Raw genomic sequence first — 13,662 nt, forward strand, 5'->3', positions numbered from 1 at the left:
GCTTCGCCTCGGATCAACAAAATTCCCACGAAAACTTTACTTTTCAACTTTTTATCCCTTGTTATGTAAATAACTATTGTAACGCTCGCAACAGGCCCAATTCCAATTCATGTCCTGTCAAATTAATTCAATCGGTGCACGGAGACGTAAGCACTAGCTTCCTGTCTCCCACAGCATTCAATCGCCAAACAGAGGCTCAGGCTCAACCTAAATGTTTTTTTTTTGTTATGATTCTGAATCGAGTTCACTAATATAAGCTTGGGTTTCCTTCTCAACTCTGATGCATATTATTTATATGACAAACGAGCCAACAGAACAGTCGGAGCGTTTGCTGCGACTGAGCCCCGTACAAACCCGTATATATATTGCGTACGTGACCCTAGTGCGTCTGTCACCCTACTTTCACCGTAAGCCTATTGCGCCGGTTAATGTAGTTAAAGTAAAATTATTATGTAATGTGTACATCTTACAAATTGCGCATATCTTTCAGGGATTTTTTTTTCACTGTGGCTATTCGCACGCGCGTGCGAATAGCCATTCCACACTGTAGTAGACTATTCGCACGCGCGTGCGAATAGCCACAGCCTTTTTTTTGAAATCGCATTTGATTTACTCAAGATATCGACGTGACGGACAGAAGGGCAGACGGACGGACAAAATTTTTATTGCGGATTCGTCATCTATGAACATAGGCAAACACTTTGGCCTTACCGTCTGCTTCGAATTCCATCAATTATACACGGCATCGTAATCCTATAAGCCCCTTTGTACTTCGTACGGGGCTAAAAACTGAACAATACTAAATGCTCTTAAGTGAGTGAAAACTTTCGCTGTAGAAATATGCATCGAGATGATGATATTTGTATATGTGTCAAATGCAGTTCGAATTTGAAGTTTTTCTCCACATCTCGAAATTTCTTATTGGAAGCTATCGAAACTTTTAACTAAAAAAAATTTCCACTGGAAAAAGAGCTATACGTTAATTCATATGATTTTCATTCCATTTGCATAAAAGCTTTTCGAAGAATGACAACCTCTGCCGGACTAAATTTTCAAAACTTTGTCATTGCACGATAGAGCATTATAGTCATCTATTTGCACCAGACATTGGTAAAAGAAAGATGAGAAGCGTCACGTGTTGAAAATTTAATTCGGACGTCCACATGAAAATGATATGGATAAAACTCACATTAAAATTTAAAGTATAAGTTTATTTAATGCTTCTGACGGGGACATGGTACATTTATTAAATCGTATAAACGAATCAGGAGAATGCTGTCGGAAAATTATTGTTTCGTTCAAATGGAATTTTTATTTTATCCGGGATCGAGCTTTGTTTACAACACCGTAAGCATTGGTTGTTGTCGAAAGTGGAAGATGTTGAGGAAACAACCGTAATACAGCCGAATCATCTGCCACTTTGTGACGCAATTTTTTTTAAACAATTTTCTTTCTAAAATTTGTTGTTGATAAAACTTTTGCGTACAGGCGCAGAAAGTATCAGCGATATTTTGTAGTAGACAGAAGGACTTACGTCATTTTCACTGATAATAAACTACCGATATCGATGTTCACTTAAACGATAAATAAATAACCGATATCGATGTTTCTGAGTACCAATATAAGTAGTCAATTGTACCAACCGATTATGGTAACATTTACAAGGTTATCGGTACATTATCGGTAAAACACATTGATTTCAACGATGTGGAATGCAAAGCGAGTAGCCACTATTCACTATTTGTCGTTGTCTAATATTTACTAATTACTAATATTTCCGGTTTCCTAACAAAATGGCTGCCGACGGCCATATTGGATTTTATTAAAATCGATATAAATCGCCAATTTTTGTAAAATCTGAGAAGTACTTGCACACTAAATAGCGTGTTGTGGAAAAATTTCTAGAATTAGGTCCTTGGACTGAGGCCGCTACTCGGCCCTAAGTGTTTTTTGCACATAAATCGAGTAAATCTCAACCGATTTTGCTAGTTTTTGTTTCATTTGAGAGATAATTGAATACCGAATGGAAAGTTAGCAAAAAATTTTGGGTTTCTAACATAATGTCGTAAATTGTTGGTTTTGTTTGAGTGGTACGTCGTACGGGCTTTCGTAATTGCGCTATGCGCAATTTAAAAAATGAACACTTTCAGTGATCATACCCAACTTGACTAGCATTTTGGTAACAGACGCATTAGAGATTTGTGACGTATTAGGGTTCCGGGCGTATTACGGCTACGGACGTATTATGGTTACGAACGAAATAGGATTACGGGTCGTACGGGGCTAAGTCGCAGCAAACGCTCCGACTGTTCTGATGCCTTGTTTTTTAGTGGTTTGCCACTCAGGTGAATTAAGAAAAAACGGTCCACTGGCAGTAATAAGTAGCTTTTAGATACGAATGGATCTTTTACATGGGCAAAGCAGTAAGTGTAAAATGAGAAATGTTCGAATGAAATATTTAAGTTCCTGACTAAAATCCAACGACAACGATTCAAACTTGATTCGCGTTATACGCTCACAATGCCGTCATATACATATAGACTCAAATAACAATGACTGAAAACGATTCTTCTCTTTGTATTTGCAGAACGCCGACCTCTCAAGTCACAACTTCCAACACCGCTATTTCGAAGTCCATCCATTCGATTCATTCAAAAAGATACCATATCCGATGCACCTGATTCTGGCTCAATAAGAAGTTATTCTAGCAAAGTACATCATGACAAAACTCAATCCAGCAAACAAATTGTAAGTATAGATGACAAAATTAGGCATTGATCTCTGTCTACGTGTTATTTGTTATCGACATTAAAATTAGGCAATGAGTACTGGCTATTACAATCTATCTAGTAAAATACAATGGTCAAACTAATGAAGTAATAGTAGATCAACGCAGAGCCTATGTAAATGAGTAATACATATGTGCGATGTTTGCGGCGTGTGAGCCAAAGACATAGGCTCTGCTGTAATCTACTCTTACTCATTGTCCACCGGAAAACGAGGACATTGACATGAGCGTAAAACGCGTTCTCCGGGGAATTGGAGTATTGTTTGTACCGACATGTTACCACACTTAGCAAGAAAAATCGTTTTCAATTTAACATTCGCCTTTCCACATTAACTATCTTCTTTTTTTGTATATGGCAGAGCTATGCAACTCTCAGCAGAAGTGGCAATAAAAGTATAACGACATGCAATCCACTCGGTGCTACGTTACATAATCCGAATATCCAATTGGTGACATCATCATTATGTGAGTACCGATTACGACCAGAAGTTGTGACAATGTCGAACCGAATACAAGAAAGCTGTATATAATAAACACCGGCTCAAAATACGCTCGCGTTCACACGATATTTGATAAAATATTTAGAGTAAGTTAATTTTGACTGACCAAAGAGAAAGTAAAAATATTTTTAATCACTGCACCGCCGCCGGAAAATAAGTCATTATTTCATTGACATAAACGTGCAAACTACATTTTCTCAGGGGCTGAGTGAGTAAAAAAAAACTTACGTTATTGTTTGGTACTTTATAGTTTGTCTTGTGTGATTGCAGCACTTGACTTCGGCTCGGGTTGCAGGCCACACACTTGGCAAAATAAAAAGTTCCAAACAAGAACGTAATCTACTATTGAAAGGAAAATGGACGATAACCAAAATACTGTAATAGTAGATTATTGACTCAATGAAGTATTAAAGGGACGTGTATATATAGTATAAACGAATGCTGAGTGTTTGCTATAATGAGTCTCTTTATAATTCATTGCAGCAATACGCTGTTTATAAGCTATAGGCAAACGTTATAAAACGTCGAGTAATAATATTTCTTGCAAAACCATTATCACCCATTTACTAGGCATGTTCATTGAAAAATATCATCAGTCGATGATAAAACTTCCAAATAATCGATACTATATCAATAGAATGTTTTATCGATAATCGATAGATATCGATTGATAATCAGAATTATCAGTCACTATTTACCGATTATTGGTCGATATTTACAGATAGTCGGTCGATATTTACCATTATCAGTCGATAGGAATTATCGAACATCTTCTTCTTCTTCTTCTTTTTCAGCCTGTTTCTATCCACTGCTGGATGTAGGCCTCTCCAACTTGTTTCCATTTCGTACGATCCATTGCCATTTGCTGCCAGTTTGTACCTGCAATATTCTTAATTCCGTTTGTCCATCTCTCTGGTGGTCTACCTATAGCTCGTCTTTTATATGGTCGCCAGTTCATGATCTTTTTGGTCCAACGTTCGTCTGTCCTTCTTGCAATATGTCCCGCCCAGCTCCATTTCAGAGATGCTATTCTTTCCATGACATCAACGACCCTGGTTTGTTGTCGAATCCATTGATTCGTCATTCTGTCTCTGAGTGTTATTCCAAGCATACTCCGTTCCATGGCTCTTTGTGTCACTCTCAATTTTTCTTCGGATGCTTTCGTTAAAGTTAACGTTTCCGCTCCATAAGTGAGCACTGGAAGGACACAAGTGTCGAAAACTTTGCGTTTCAGACTATTATTCATTTTGCTTTTGAAAATTAGTCTGAGTTTTCCGAACGCTGCCCATGCAAGACCAATCCTACGTCTTATTTCTGCAGTTTGGTTGTCCAGACCTAACTTCAGCTTATGTCCTAGATATACGTAGCTGTCGACTCGTTCAATGACAGTGTCACCAATTTTGATTTCTCTATCGTCCCCGATGTTGGTCATGACTTTTGTTTTCGATAAGTTCATCTTGAGGCCAACTTTGTTTGCCTCTTCACTTAACTGTTGTAGCATAAGCTGAGCCTGACCTAGATTCGCTGCTATCGGTACAATGTCATCAGCGAAGCGGAGATTGCTCAGGTACTCTCCATTTATCTTTATTCCCATTTTACTCCAGTTTAACTTCCTAAAAACACTCTGCAGAATCGCCGTGAATAATTTCGGTGAAATGGTGTCACCCTGCCTTACACCTCGGCCAATTCTGAATTTCTCCGTGCTCTTATGAAGTTTTATACATGAAGTAGCATTTTTGTACACATATCGAATTGTGTTGGAGTACCTTGAGTCTACTCTACATTCGTCTAATGCGTCCAATATCGACCATGTTTCCACTGAATCGAAAGCTTTTTCGAAGTCTATAAATAGCAAGACTATGTCGATGTTGTATTCACGACACTTCTCAATAAGCGTTCTCATCACTTGCAAATGGTCGTTTGTGCTGAAACCAGATCTGAAAGCAGCTTGTTCAACAGGTTGGTAGAAGTCGAACTTGTTAGTGTTCCTCTTCGTAATGATTTTCATAAACAACTTGTAGAGTGTTGACAATAGGCTTATGGGTCGGTAATTTTCCAGCTTTGTTATGTCTCCTTTTTTATGCAGCAATGTAATTACCGCATTTTCCCAAGCTTCTGGTACTTCTTCCCATTGGAGACATTGATTAAACAAAGCCGTGATTGCCTTTAATAAGGAGTCTCCTCCTAGTTTAATGGCTTCCACTGGAACACCATCTTCTCCTGGAGACTTTTTGTTTTTCATCTCGGCTACTGCGGCCTTGACTTCATCAACAGTTATGTCGGGCATATCCTCCGATCCCACGTTTCTTATTATTGGTCTATCTTCGGTTTCTTCCGTTGGACTCTGTCTTGCTGAAGAAAACAAATTCTCATAAAATTCTGTTGCAATATTTAATATCGCATTTCGATCCGTTTGGATCGTTCCTGTTTTGTCTCGTAATTTGAAGATTTCTTTTTTGGCGTTTGTCATTTTTCTCCGTAGGACTTTCATATTACAGTTAGCTTCAATTATGTTTTGAGCCAATTGGACATTATATTTTCTTTCATCTGATCTTCTTGCTTTGTTGATACTTTTAGACAAGTTCCGGTATTCCACCGAATCTCGTCCTCCGTTTTTCACCAACTCTGCTCTGCTTGCGATCAGGTCTAATGTTTCTCTGCTGAGTTTTGATTCTTTCCCTTGGACGGATTTGCATTTGGATTTCATGAAACCCATTATTGTATCGACGATTTTGGTATTCAATTCGTCCAATGTTTCACATTGATTTTTGACGTTATCTAATTCGGCAGTCATTTTCGTAGCAAATTCTTCATTTTGTGTGTAAAGCCGTTGTACGTCAATCCTTTCACTTTTTTGAACTAGTTGTGATCTTTGAAATCTGGTATTTAACGTGACTCTTGCACGAACCATTCGGTGATCACTACCGGTTGAAAAATTGTTTAGGACCGTAACGTTCTTAACGGTTGACTTACAGCCAGTTATGATGTAATCAATCTCATTTTTCGTTACACCATCTGCACTAGCCCAAGTCCATTTACGTTGAGGCTTTCCTGCAAAAAATGAATTCATTGCGTACAAATTGTGTTGCTGTAGGAAGTTGAGTAAAACATTTCCACGCTCATTTCTTTGGTCGTTGCTAAAACTGCCAATAGAAACTTCGGAGTCTTCTTCTCGTTTTCCCAGCTTCGCATTGAAATCACCGATGAGATATTGGTAATGTGATGGGTTTTCGTCCAGAGCTTTCTCGACATCTTCATAGAATCTTTCTACTTCTTCGTCATCATGGGTGGACGTGGGTGCGTAAACCTGAATTAATTTGACACTGTATCTGTTATTTATCTTCAGGCTTACGTATATCACTCGATCGGATATGCTTTTCGTGTGAATTATGCGATCCGACCACCGCTTGTTTATGAACAATCCGACACCGTGCATCAGCATCTGACTATCACTTCCTCGGTAGAAGAATGTATGCCCTGATTGTAATTTCAGGCATTCCTCTCCAGGTTTTCTCACTTCGCTCACTCCCACAACATCCCATTTTATCTTTTCTAGCTCTTCTTCCATTTCTTGCATTTTTTGTCTTGACGACAATGTTCTGGCATTATATGTGGCAATGTATAATTCGTTGCGGCTTCGTTTGAAGGTTTTTAGCATTAAAACACCACGCTTGCTACTGCGGGTTGGTGAGTATGAAAGCTTTACTTTGCTCGCCCCCGGTAATCCCCGAGCTCTGACCCGCGCATTTCTGCACGTACCGGGACCACAGTGCCTATCAAAGTGCACAGTGCCCGACGGGGTAGTGTTACTCTTTTTGAACATTCTTTTCCATAAAGCTTTGCCCATTCTTTTGAACCTATCTGAGCAAAAGGTTATTGACGTCTTTTAAAGGACGTCGTTGAAAAGCTTAACCTAGTAGCTAATAAGAATTCTGGGATCGTTCTATCCTTGGGCTTCCTGATCGTGTTGTTTCGCCTCAACGTTGGTCCCTTAACCCCAATTCTTTCGGCTTCCAACTCACGATTCATTCAGCTTTAAGATTGATCTATCTAATCCTATCTTATCTACTGCTACGTCCTCGTTAAACTTCATTCCCTCCACTCTTTTTCAAACTGGCTTGGGACAGTCTTTGGCGGTGTTTTATCGAACATGCCTACCATTTACTCCCATCAACACAAACTCACCGTATGCGATAATAGCGATTCTCGATTCTAGCAATGAAGTATGGTAGTTTTTCGCTCTATAATTGCCACGAGATTACCTCCAATCAAGGGCCCTCTCAATAGAACAAACTGACAAATTAAAATGAAAAATCATATATTTAAATGTGTGTGTGACAGCTTCGTGTACAGACAGTAAAAGGGACTCTTAATGTCAAAATTAAAGGGACTCAAAATGTCAAAAGTTGACTTTTTCGTTTTAGTGGTGTGTGTGATATGATTTTTCAATGAATTTCGAGTCATAGGTAGCCTTCCTCTATGCCCCCAATTGACTGTTATGATGAGCTGAGAGAAGAAATGACAACTCCTGTGAGTCAAGCTTTAATTAACTGATCTTCGGTCTTCTCGCTCTGATCATAAGAGTCTATTATGATTTGAAATCGTTTTTCTCGGTTATTTTCCTGACAGTCAACGACGCTTTTACTACAAAAATATTGCGGCCCTCAAATCTTTGCTCCCTATAAAAATGTCTTCAATATGGGCGGCGGGAAAGCTTGTAAACACCATTCAAATAATTGCCGTACATTTTTTTATGGCGACTTGTGCGCATTTCGGGCAACTTTTGGAGAACTCGAACTCGCCTCCTACTCTCATTTACTAAAAAAGCCTATTGATTGCGTTAGGAAAAGCCAAAGCCAGGGATAATAATGACAATCAAAGACAACATATCAACAAAACAAACAAATTGGGGAAATAAATGAAACTCCTTTGTTGATTACTCACCACTGGTGAAGTTTTAATTTAAAAACAAACAAACAAGAGACAAACTGCGTTGAGTATAAGTTATTACTTCAACGCGTTACATTTCGACACTAGAATAGCACGAAAAACGTAACATTTTCGTAATCAAATTGCAAAAATTAAAATTTCCATGAAAATTCCATGAAGTCGACAAAAAGTAGAAGTCTTGCACTGAGATTACCATTCTCTGGTAAATTAGAAGATCTATCGATAAACTATATCTCATATGGGTGTACAAACGAAAGCGAAATGTGTAATATTTACTCGTACTTGTTATAGCAGAAGCAGTAGTGTATTTTGGTTGCTGGTTTTTCTAATTTTCATGAAATCTGAATTGATAAAAAAGAGTTTTGTGTGAAATATGTTAGTTCACTGATCTGAAAGGGTTAAGCGGTGACCGCAACAACTATCACTTAACCCTTACAAGTCAATTTACAACCAACGATATTTTTCTTGTAACTTGATGTTTCATTGCTTAAGTATGGTTTCCACTTAACAAAAAGTTCTCCCCATGAGAGAGCGAGCTGTCAAGTAAACAAAGCAAAAATTGAAAAATTCAATTTTGTCGCTCACACGGAGTACTTTTTGGTAAGTGGAAATCAAGCATTATGTTCTGTAACGTTTGACGATGCTCGTGTCCTATTTATTTGAAATCGTGTTCATTTTGCAGGTTATTGTATGATAGAACGGTACTTGAATATCGTTGTGTATGATCAAAGCAAACACTAACCGGAATATCCTACATGTAGTCTTATTCACATTGAAAAAATTCGGTTCAAAACTTTCAGAGAACTTTCGAATGTTGATTTCGACTGCGAAGTTTATATGAAAACGCATAGAAAAGCTAGCAAGATAAAGGACACCAAATCGAACCGTACTTTTCAACGTGAATAGGGTTAATCCTGCAGTTAGCTCGAGTGCTTTAGCAAAGGATGAGAACATGGAAAGTTTCGAAGATCTAAATTTAGAGGTGCTGAAATGAGGTTTAAATTCCTTGTGGAATTTATTGAAAATTAGAAAAGGTTCTATGGCTCTTCTTTTGTTAGCTGTATCAGAATGATACCTAGCGATTTCGAAGTACCGTTGTGCCATACAATAACTATTTTAAGAATATATTCCCAGGCTGTGTATATGTTATATTCGATATCGATGTAATAAATGTGAAATTCCAAATAAAACAGAGAACTTTATCAATATTTTTAATTAAGATCGATGATTAAAACGGTGTTGTTTGTGGACTTAAAAATGAATAAAAAAAATATTTTAATTGTTTCGACCAGAGAATATTGTGAAAAAATAAAAATAAAGAGAAAATAATAATCGAATCGTAATCGTAATCGTCTTTCATTTTGAAGAAAATTTACTTTCTTCGAATCTCCAGCGAAAAAAACGCCAATTGCTGAAATGAACATCCTCACCTCTTAAACGAGCCATCAGAACAGTCGGAGCGTTTGCTGCGACTGAGCCCCGTACGAACCCGTATATCTATTGCGTACGTGACCCTAGTGCGTCTGTCACCCTACTTTGACCGTAGACCTATTGCACCCGTAAACGTAGTTGAAGTCAAATTATTATGAAATGTGTACATCTTAGAAATTGCACATATGCGCAATTACGAAGCCCCGTACGACGTTCCTTTCAAATGTAACACAAATTTCAAGTTGACCTAAAATTTTAATTTATTGAGAGGCCTAAGGCCAAGTTACGGCCTTAGTCCAACGACCCAAATTTATTTTTTTTCCAACAGTATTCTATTCGGCCTTCGATTACCTTTCAAATGAAACAAAATTTAGGAAAATCGGATCAAATTTACTCGAGTTATATGCAAAATACACTTAGGGCCGAGGAGCGGCCTCAGTCCAAGGACCCAAATTTCAAACATTTTTCTCACCACATTCTATTCGGTATTCAATTACCTTTCATATAAGACAAAAACAAGCAAAATTGGATGATATTTACTCGATCTATACGCAAAATACACTTAGGGCCGAGGAGCGGCCTCAGTTCAAGGACCCAAATTTAAAACGTCTTTCGCCACATTATATTCGGGCTTCGATTACCTTTCAAATGAAACAAAAATTACGAAAATCGGATGAAATTTACTCGAGTTATATGCAAAATACACTTAGGGCCGAGTAGCCTTTCACTTCTAGTGCCCTAACTCACGGTCCATTCACCCGATTTTAATAAACTTTTTTTTCCTGGATCGGTATCGACAATACCTATCTTTTGCCGTTTCATTTGCGTTTCCATCGTTTTTTTTGCCGTAAATATCCCCAAAAGACCTTAAAGCACTTATATACAAATATGCCCATCTTCGAACTTAGCCTCACTATTTTGACTGTCTTTCAGGGACAAATTTTTTTTTTGAAATCGGATTTGATTTACTCAAGATATCGACGTGACAGACGGACAGACAAAAGTTTCATTGCGGATTCGTTATCTATGAACATAGGCAAACACTTTGCCCTTACCGTCAGCTTCGAATTCCATCAATTACAAACGGCATCGTAATCCTATAAGCCCCTTTGTACTTCGTACGGGGCTAAAAACAACAACAACAACAGAGTTTGAGGACAAGGAGTAAGATTTCACGTTGGTAAGGATTCCATTTTGAACCGAAATTGAATGGACAAAAACGTGTATACGCCCGCCCGTTGAAATGAATAGTATGACTGTAAATACGAGCCGGAGGCGAAATCCTTTTAGTGTAAGTTAGGAACAATGTTTTTGCTAAACGACGTTCGAAATACGCGACGAAGTTAAGATATTTCAACACTAATATGGGACAAGGACTAGTGACTAGTGACGAGACATCTCCTATGTCGAAAAATAGAAGAAAAACGCTCTTGCGGTGTTTGTATGGTTTTATCAACATCTATTGTAAGGGCTGTAACCCTTTCTGTGCTATTCAAAGAGGTGAAGGTGTTATTAGAAAATTACACATGAAATTTCTGACTAAAGCGGTTGCTTTTACAACAGCCTTACTTTTGTTGAGTACTATAAAACGTAATCGTCAAGTTTTTCACTGAACAAGTAGTTGAAAGACTGGTTGCTCTACTATGGATGGTCTTTGCTATGACAAAGTATTTGACGAGTGGGGTAAATAAAAACCCAGAACATAATAAACGTACCTTCCACCGGCAGTTTTCCAGTAATTACTAGAAATGGTAGCCAGGACTTTATCGTCCTTCACTTTCTTTTTCAGATTTCCTTAAACGGAAACCGGAGCAGAGTTGTTGACGAGATCGTCACATTCGTCTAAAGCTCAGAAAACATGTTATTGCCGCGATTTACATTACTAGGCCCCATCTTTTGGATGGGTCAGATCCCTTGACTGACTGACTACTTTTCTCAAGAAGATTTTTGTAATCCGAGCAAAAAAAATCACTCTAAAAGTACATAAAAGTATACCAGGGTATGCGTACCCTACTTTCGATACAAAGTACGTATATGAGAAATTCCAGCACTTGACCATATACTGGCTCATACGTATTTTCAGTACTTAAGAGGCATCGATGTTTTGCAGAAAAGTATACATTTGGGTGATTTTTAAATACTGTCGTTTGGTGATATATTTCCACCAGATTCATTTTTCAAGTATGTACGACCGCAATAACGACCACGAATGTGTTAGCTTTCAACATAAAATAGATTTGGTTGTAGCAATTTGACCAACCCTGAGAAAACTGAGCAGTTTATGAAAATTTCGTTACACTGATCACTTTTTTCAGAACTGGTCAAGTGACTACAACCAAATCTACTTTCTGTTGAAAGCTAATACATTCGTGGTCGTTATTGCGGTCGTGTGTTTTGAAAAAAGGATTCTGATGAAAAGATATCATCAAAATTAAAATTTGAGACACTCAAAAGTAGGCTACAATTTTAGCTAAGCATCGATGTCTCTTAAGTTTTATTGTCTTCTAGCAGACCCTGGAAAGAGGCGAATTTCTTGCTTATATATTGAATAAAAATTAAACTCGTGTGATTACGGCCCTCGCTTCGCTCTGGCCGCAAAGTTCGCACTCGTCCAAACTTTAATTTCTTTCTTATCATCGATATAAAGATATTACACACACAAAATTTTGGAATAAATCCTAGAATATTACTCCAGTATATTCCATTAACGAGCTTAACCCAAAAATGTCTTTCTTAGTGGGATAATTGTCTTTTGTGGACCATTAGGAATTACTCAACTAATAACACGATAATATCACGGGACGATACAAAAATTCTTTTAGGAATATCTCTGCGATTACCCGACCGTCATAGCCCAACTTTGTACTTATCCTCGGGAATGGAATTCCCCGTCGATTAAAAAAAAAGTTTTTGGAAATCCGTTGAGGATTACGTCAAGTTATCGTGTTATTAAGGAACGAGACCAAAATTCTTTTGGGAATATCTCTAAGATCACCAGCCCGTTACGACCCATCTTCGAACTTAGCCTCAGCAATTTAATTCCCCGTCGATAAAAAAAAAGTTTTTGGAAATCCGTTGAAAGCTACTCGAGTTATCGTGGAATCAAGCGACCAGACAAAAATTCTTTTGAGAATATCTCTAAGATCACCCGTCTGTTATAGTCCATCTTCGAACTTAACCTGAGGAATTTAATTACCCGTCGAATAAAAAAAAGTTTTTGGAAATCTGTCGAAAACTACTCGAGTTATCATGTTATCAAGGGACGAGACAAAAATTCTTTTGAGAATATCTCTAAGAACACCCGACCGTAATAGCCCATCTTCGAACTTAACCTCATTAATTCAATTCCCCATCGATTAAAAAAAAGTTTTTGGAAATCCGTTGAAAATTACTCAAGTTATCGTGTTATCAACGAATCATCAAAGTGTGACAAACATTTTCTGTATTTAAGGTTTTTGGTCATACATTCATGCATTTTCAATCATAGTAGTGATCATTGTGTGACAAACATTTTAGGGTGTTTATCATCCGTAAGACCCATGACTTTCAGTCAAGGGAATAAGCCGTTCCTGATGTTCGAGACGGTTGTGTAGTAGCGTCTAAAAGTTTCATATGCTCTCACGAAGGTACGTACACATCTGTGGTCTGTGAGCCAGTGGTCGAAGCTTTGACTTCGTTCGCATTTATGAATGAAGTAATTGTTCCATCCGAACTTATATATTCCGTTCCATAAAAAGTCCTGTTGTTGATACATATACTTTCTCATCAACTTCCGTTTCAACTCTTTTCGTATTTGTTTGGTAAATGAAATTACGCCAAACTCATAAAATACCGTTGTTAGTTAACTGCTAAATATTTACATTTATGCTTCCGCCACCGCAAAATTGATAAACATTTAATATAAACCGTATGGTCCTGGGTCTATTCCCATTTTTCTTCGCTATTTAAAATAAAAATGTCGTAAATAATATTGCATTTTCCATAAAAGCACAA

The 13,662-nt window shown here is 37.7% G+C and overlaps 1 protein-coding gene and 1 long non-coding RNA gene across 2 annotated transcripts in view; both read left to right on the forward strand.

The window, feature by feature from the left end:
- LOC119067993 (hemicentin-1-like) overlaps nt 1-3,400 on the forward strand; it is a 130,257-nt gene extending 126,857 nt beyond the window's left edge. Inside the window, exons 17-18 of the mRNA XM_037171354.1 lie at nt 2,588-2,748; nt 3,148-3,400. Of these exons, the coding sequence (XP_037027249.1) occupies nt 2,588-2,748; nt 3,148-3,318 (332 nt within the window). The 3' untranslated portion in view covers nt 3,319-3,400. The remainder of the gene's footprint in view (nt 1-2,587; nt 2,749-3,147) is intronic.
- A 5,391-nt stretch (nt 3,401-8,791) lies between these two features.
- On the forward strand, nt 8,792-9,502 carry LOC119067966. The gene is made up of 2 exons (XR_005086069.1): nt 8,792-9,233; nt 9,273-9,502. It is a non-coding gene; the product is annotated as an uncharacterized LOC119067966 (long non-coding RNA).
- Nucleotides 9,503-13,662: the final 4,160 nt, after the last annotated feature.

Source organism: Bradysia coprophila, assembly GCF_014529535.1.
Source record: "Bradysia coprophila strain Holo2 chromosome X unlocalized genomic scaffold, BU_Bcop_v1 contig_132, whole genome shotgun sequence".
NCBI classification, from domain to species: Eukaryota; Metazoa; Arthropoda; class Insecta; order Diptera; family Sciaridae; genus Bradysia; species Bradysia coprophila.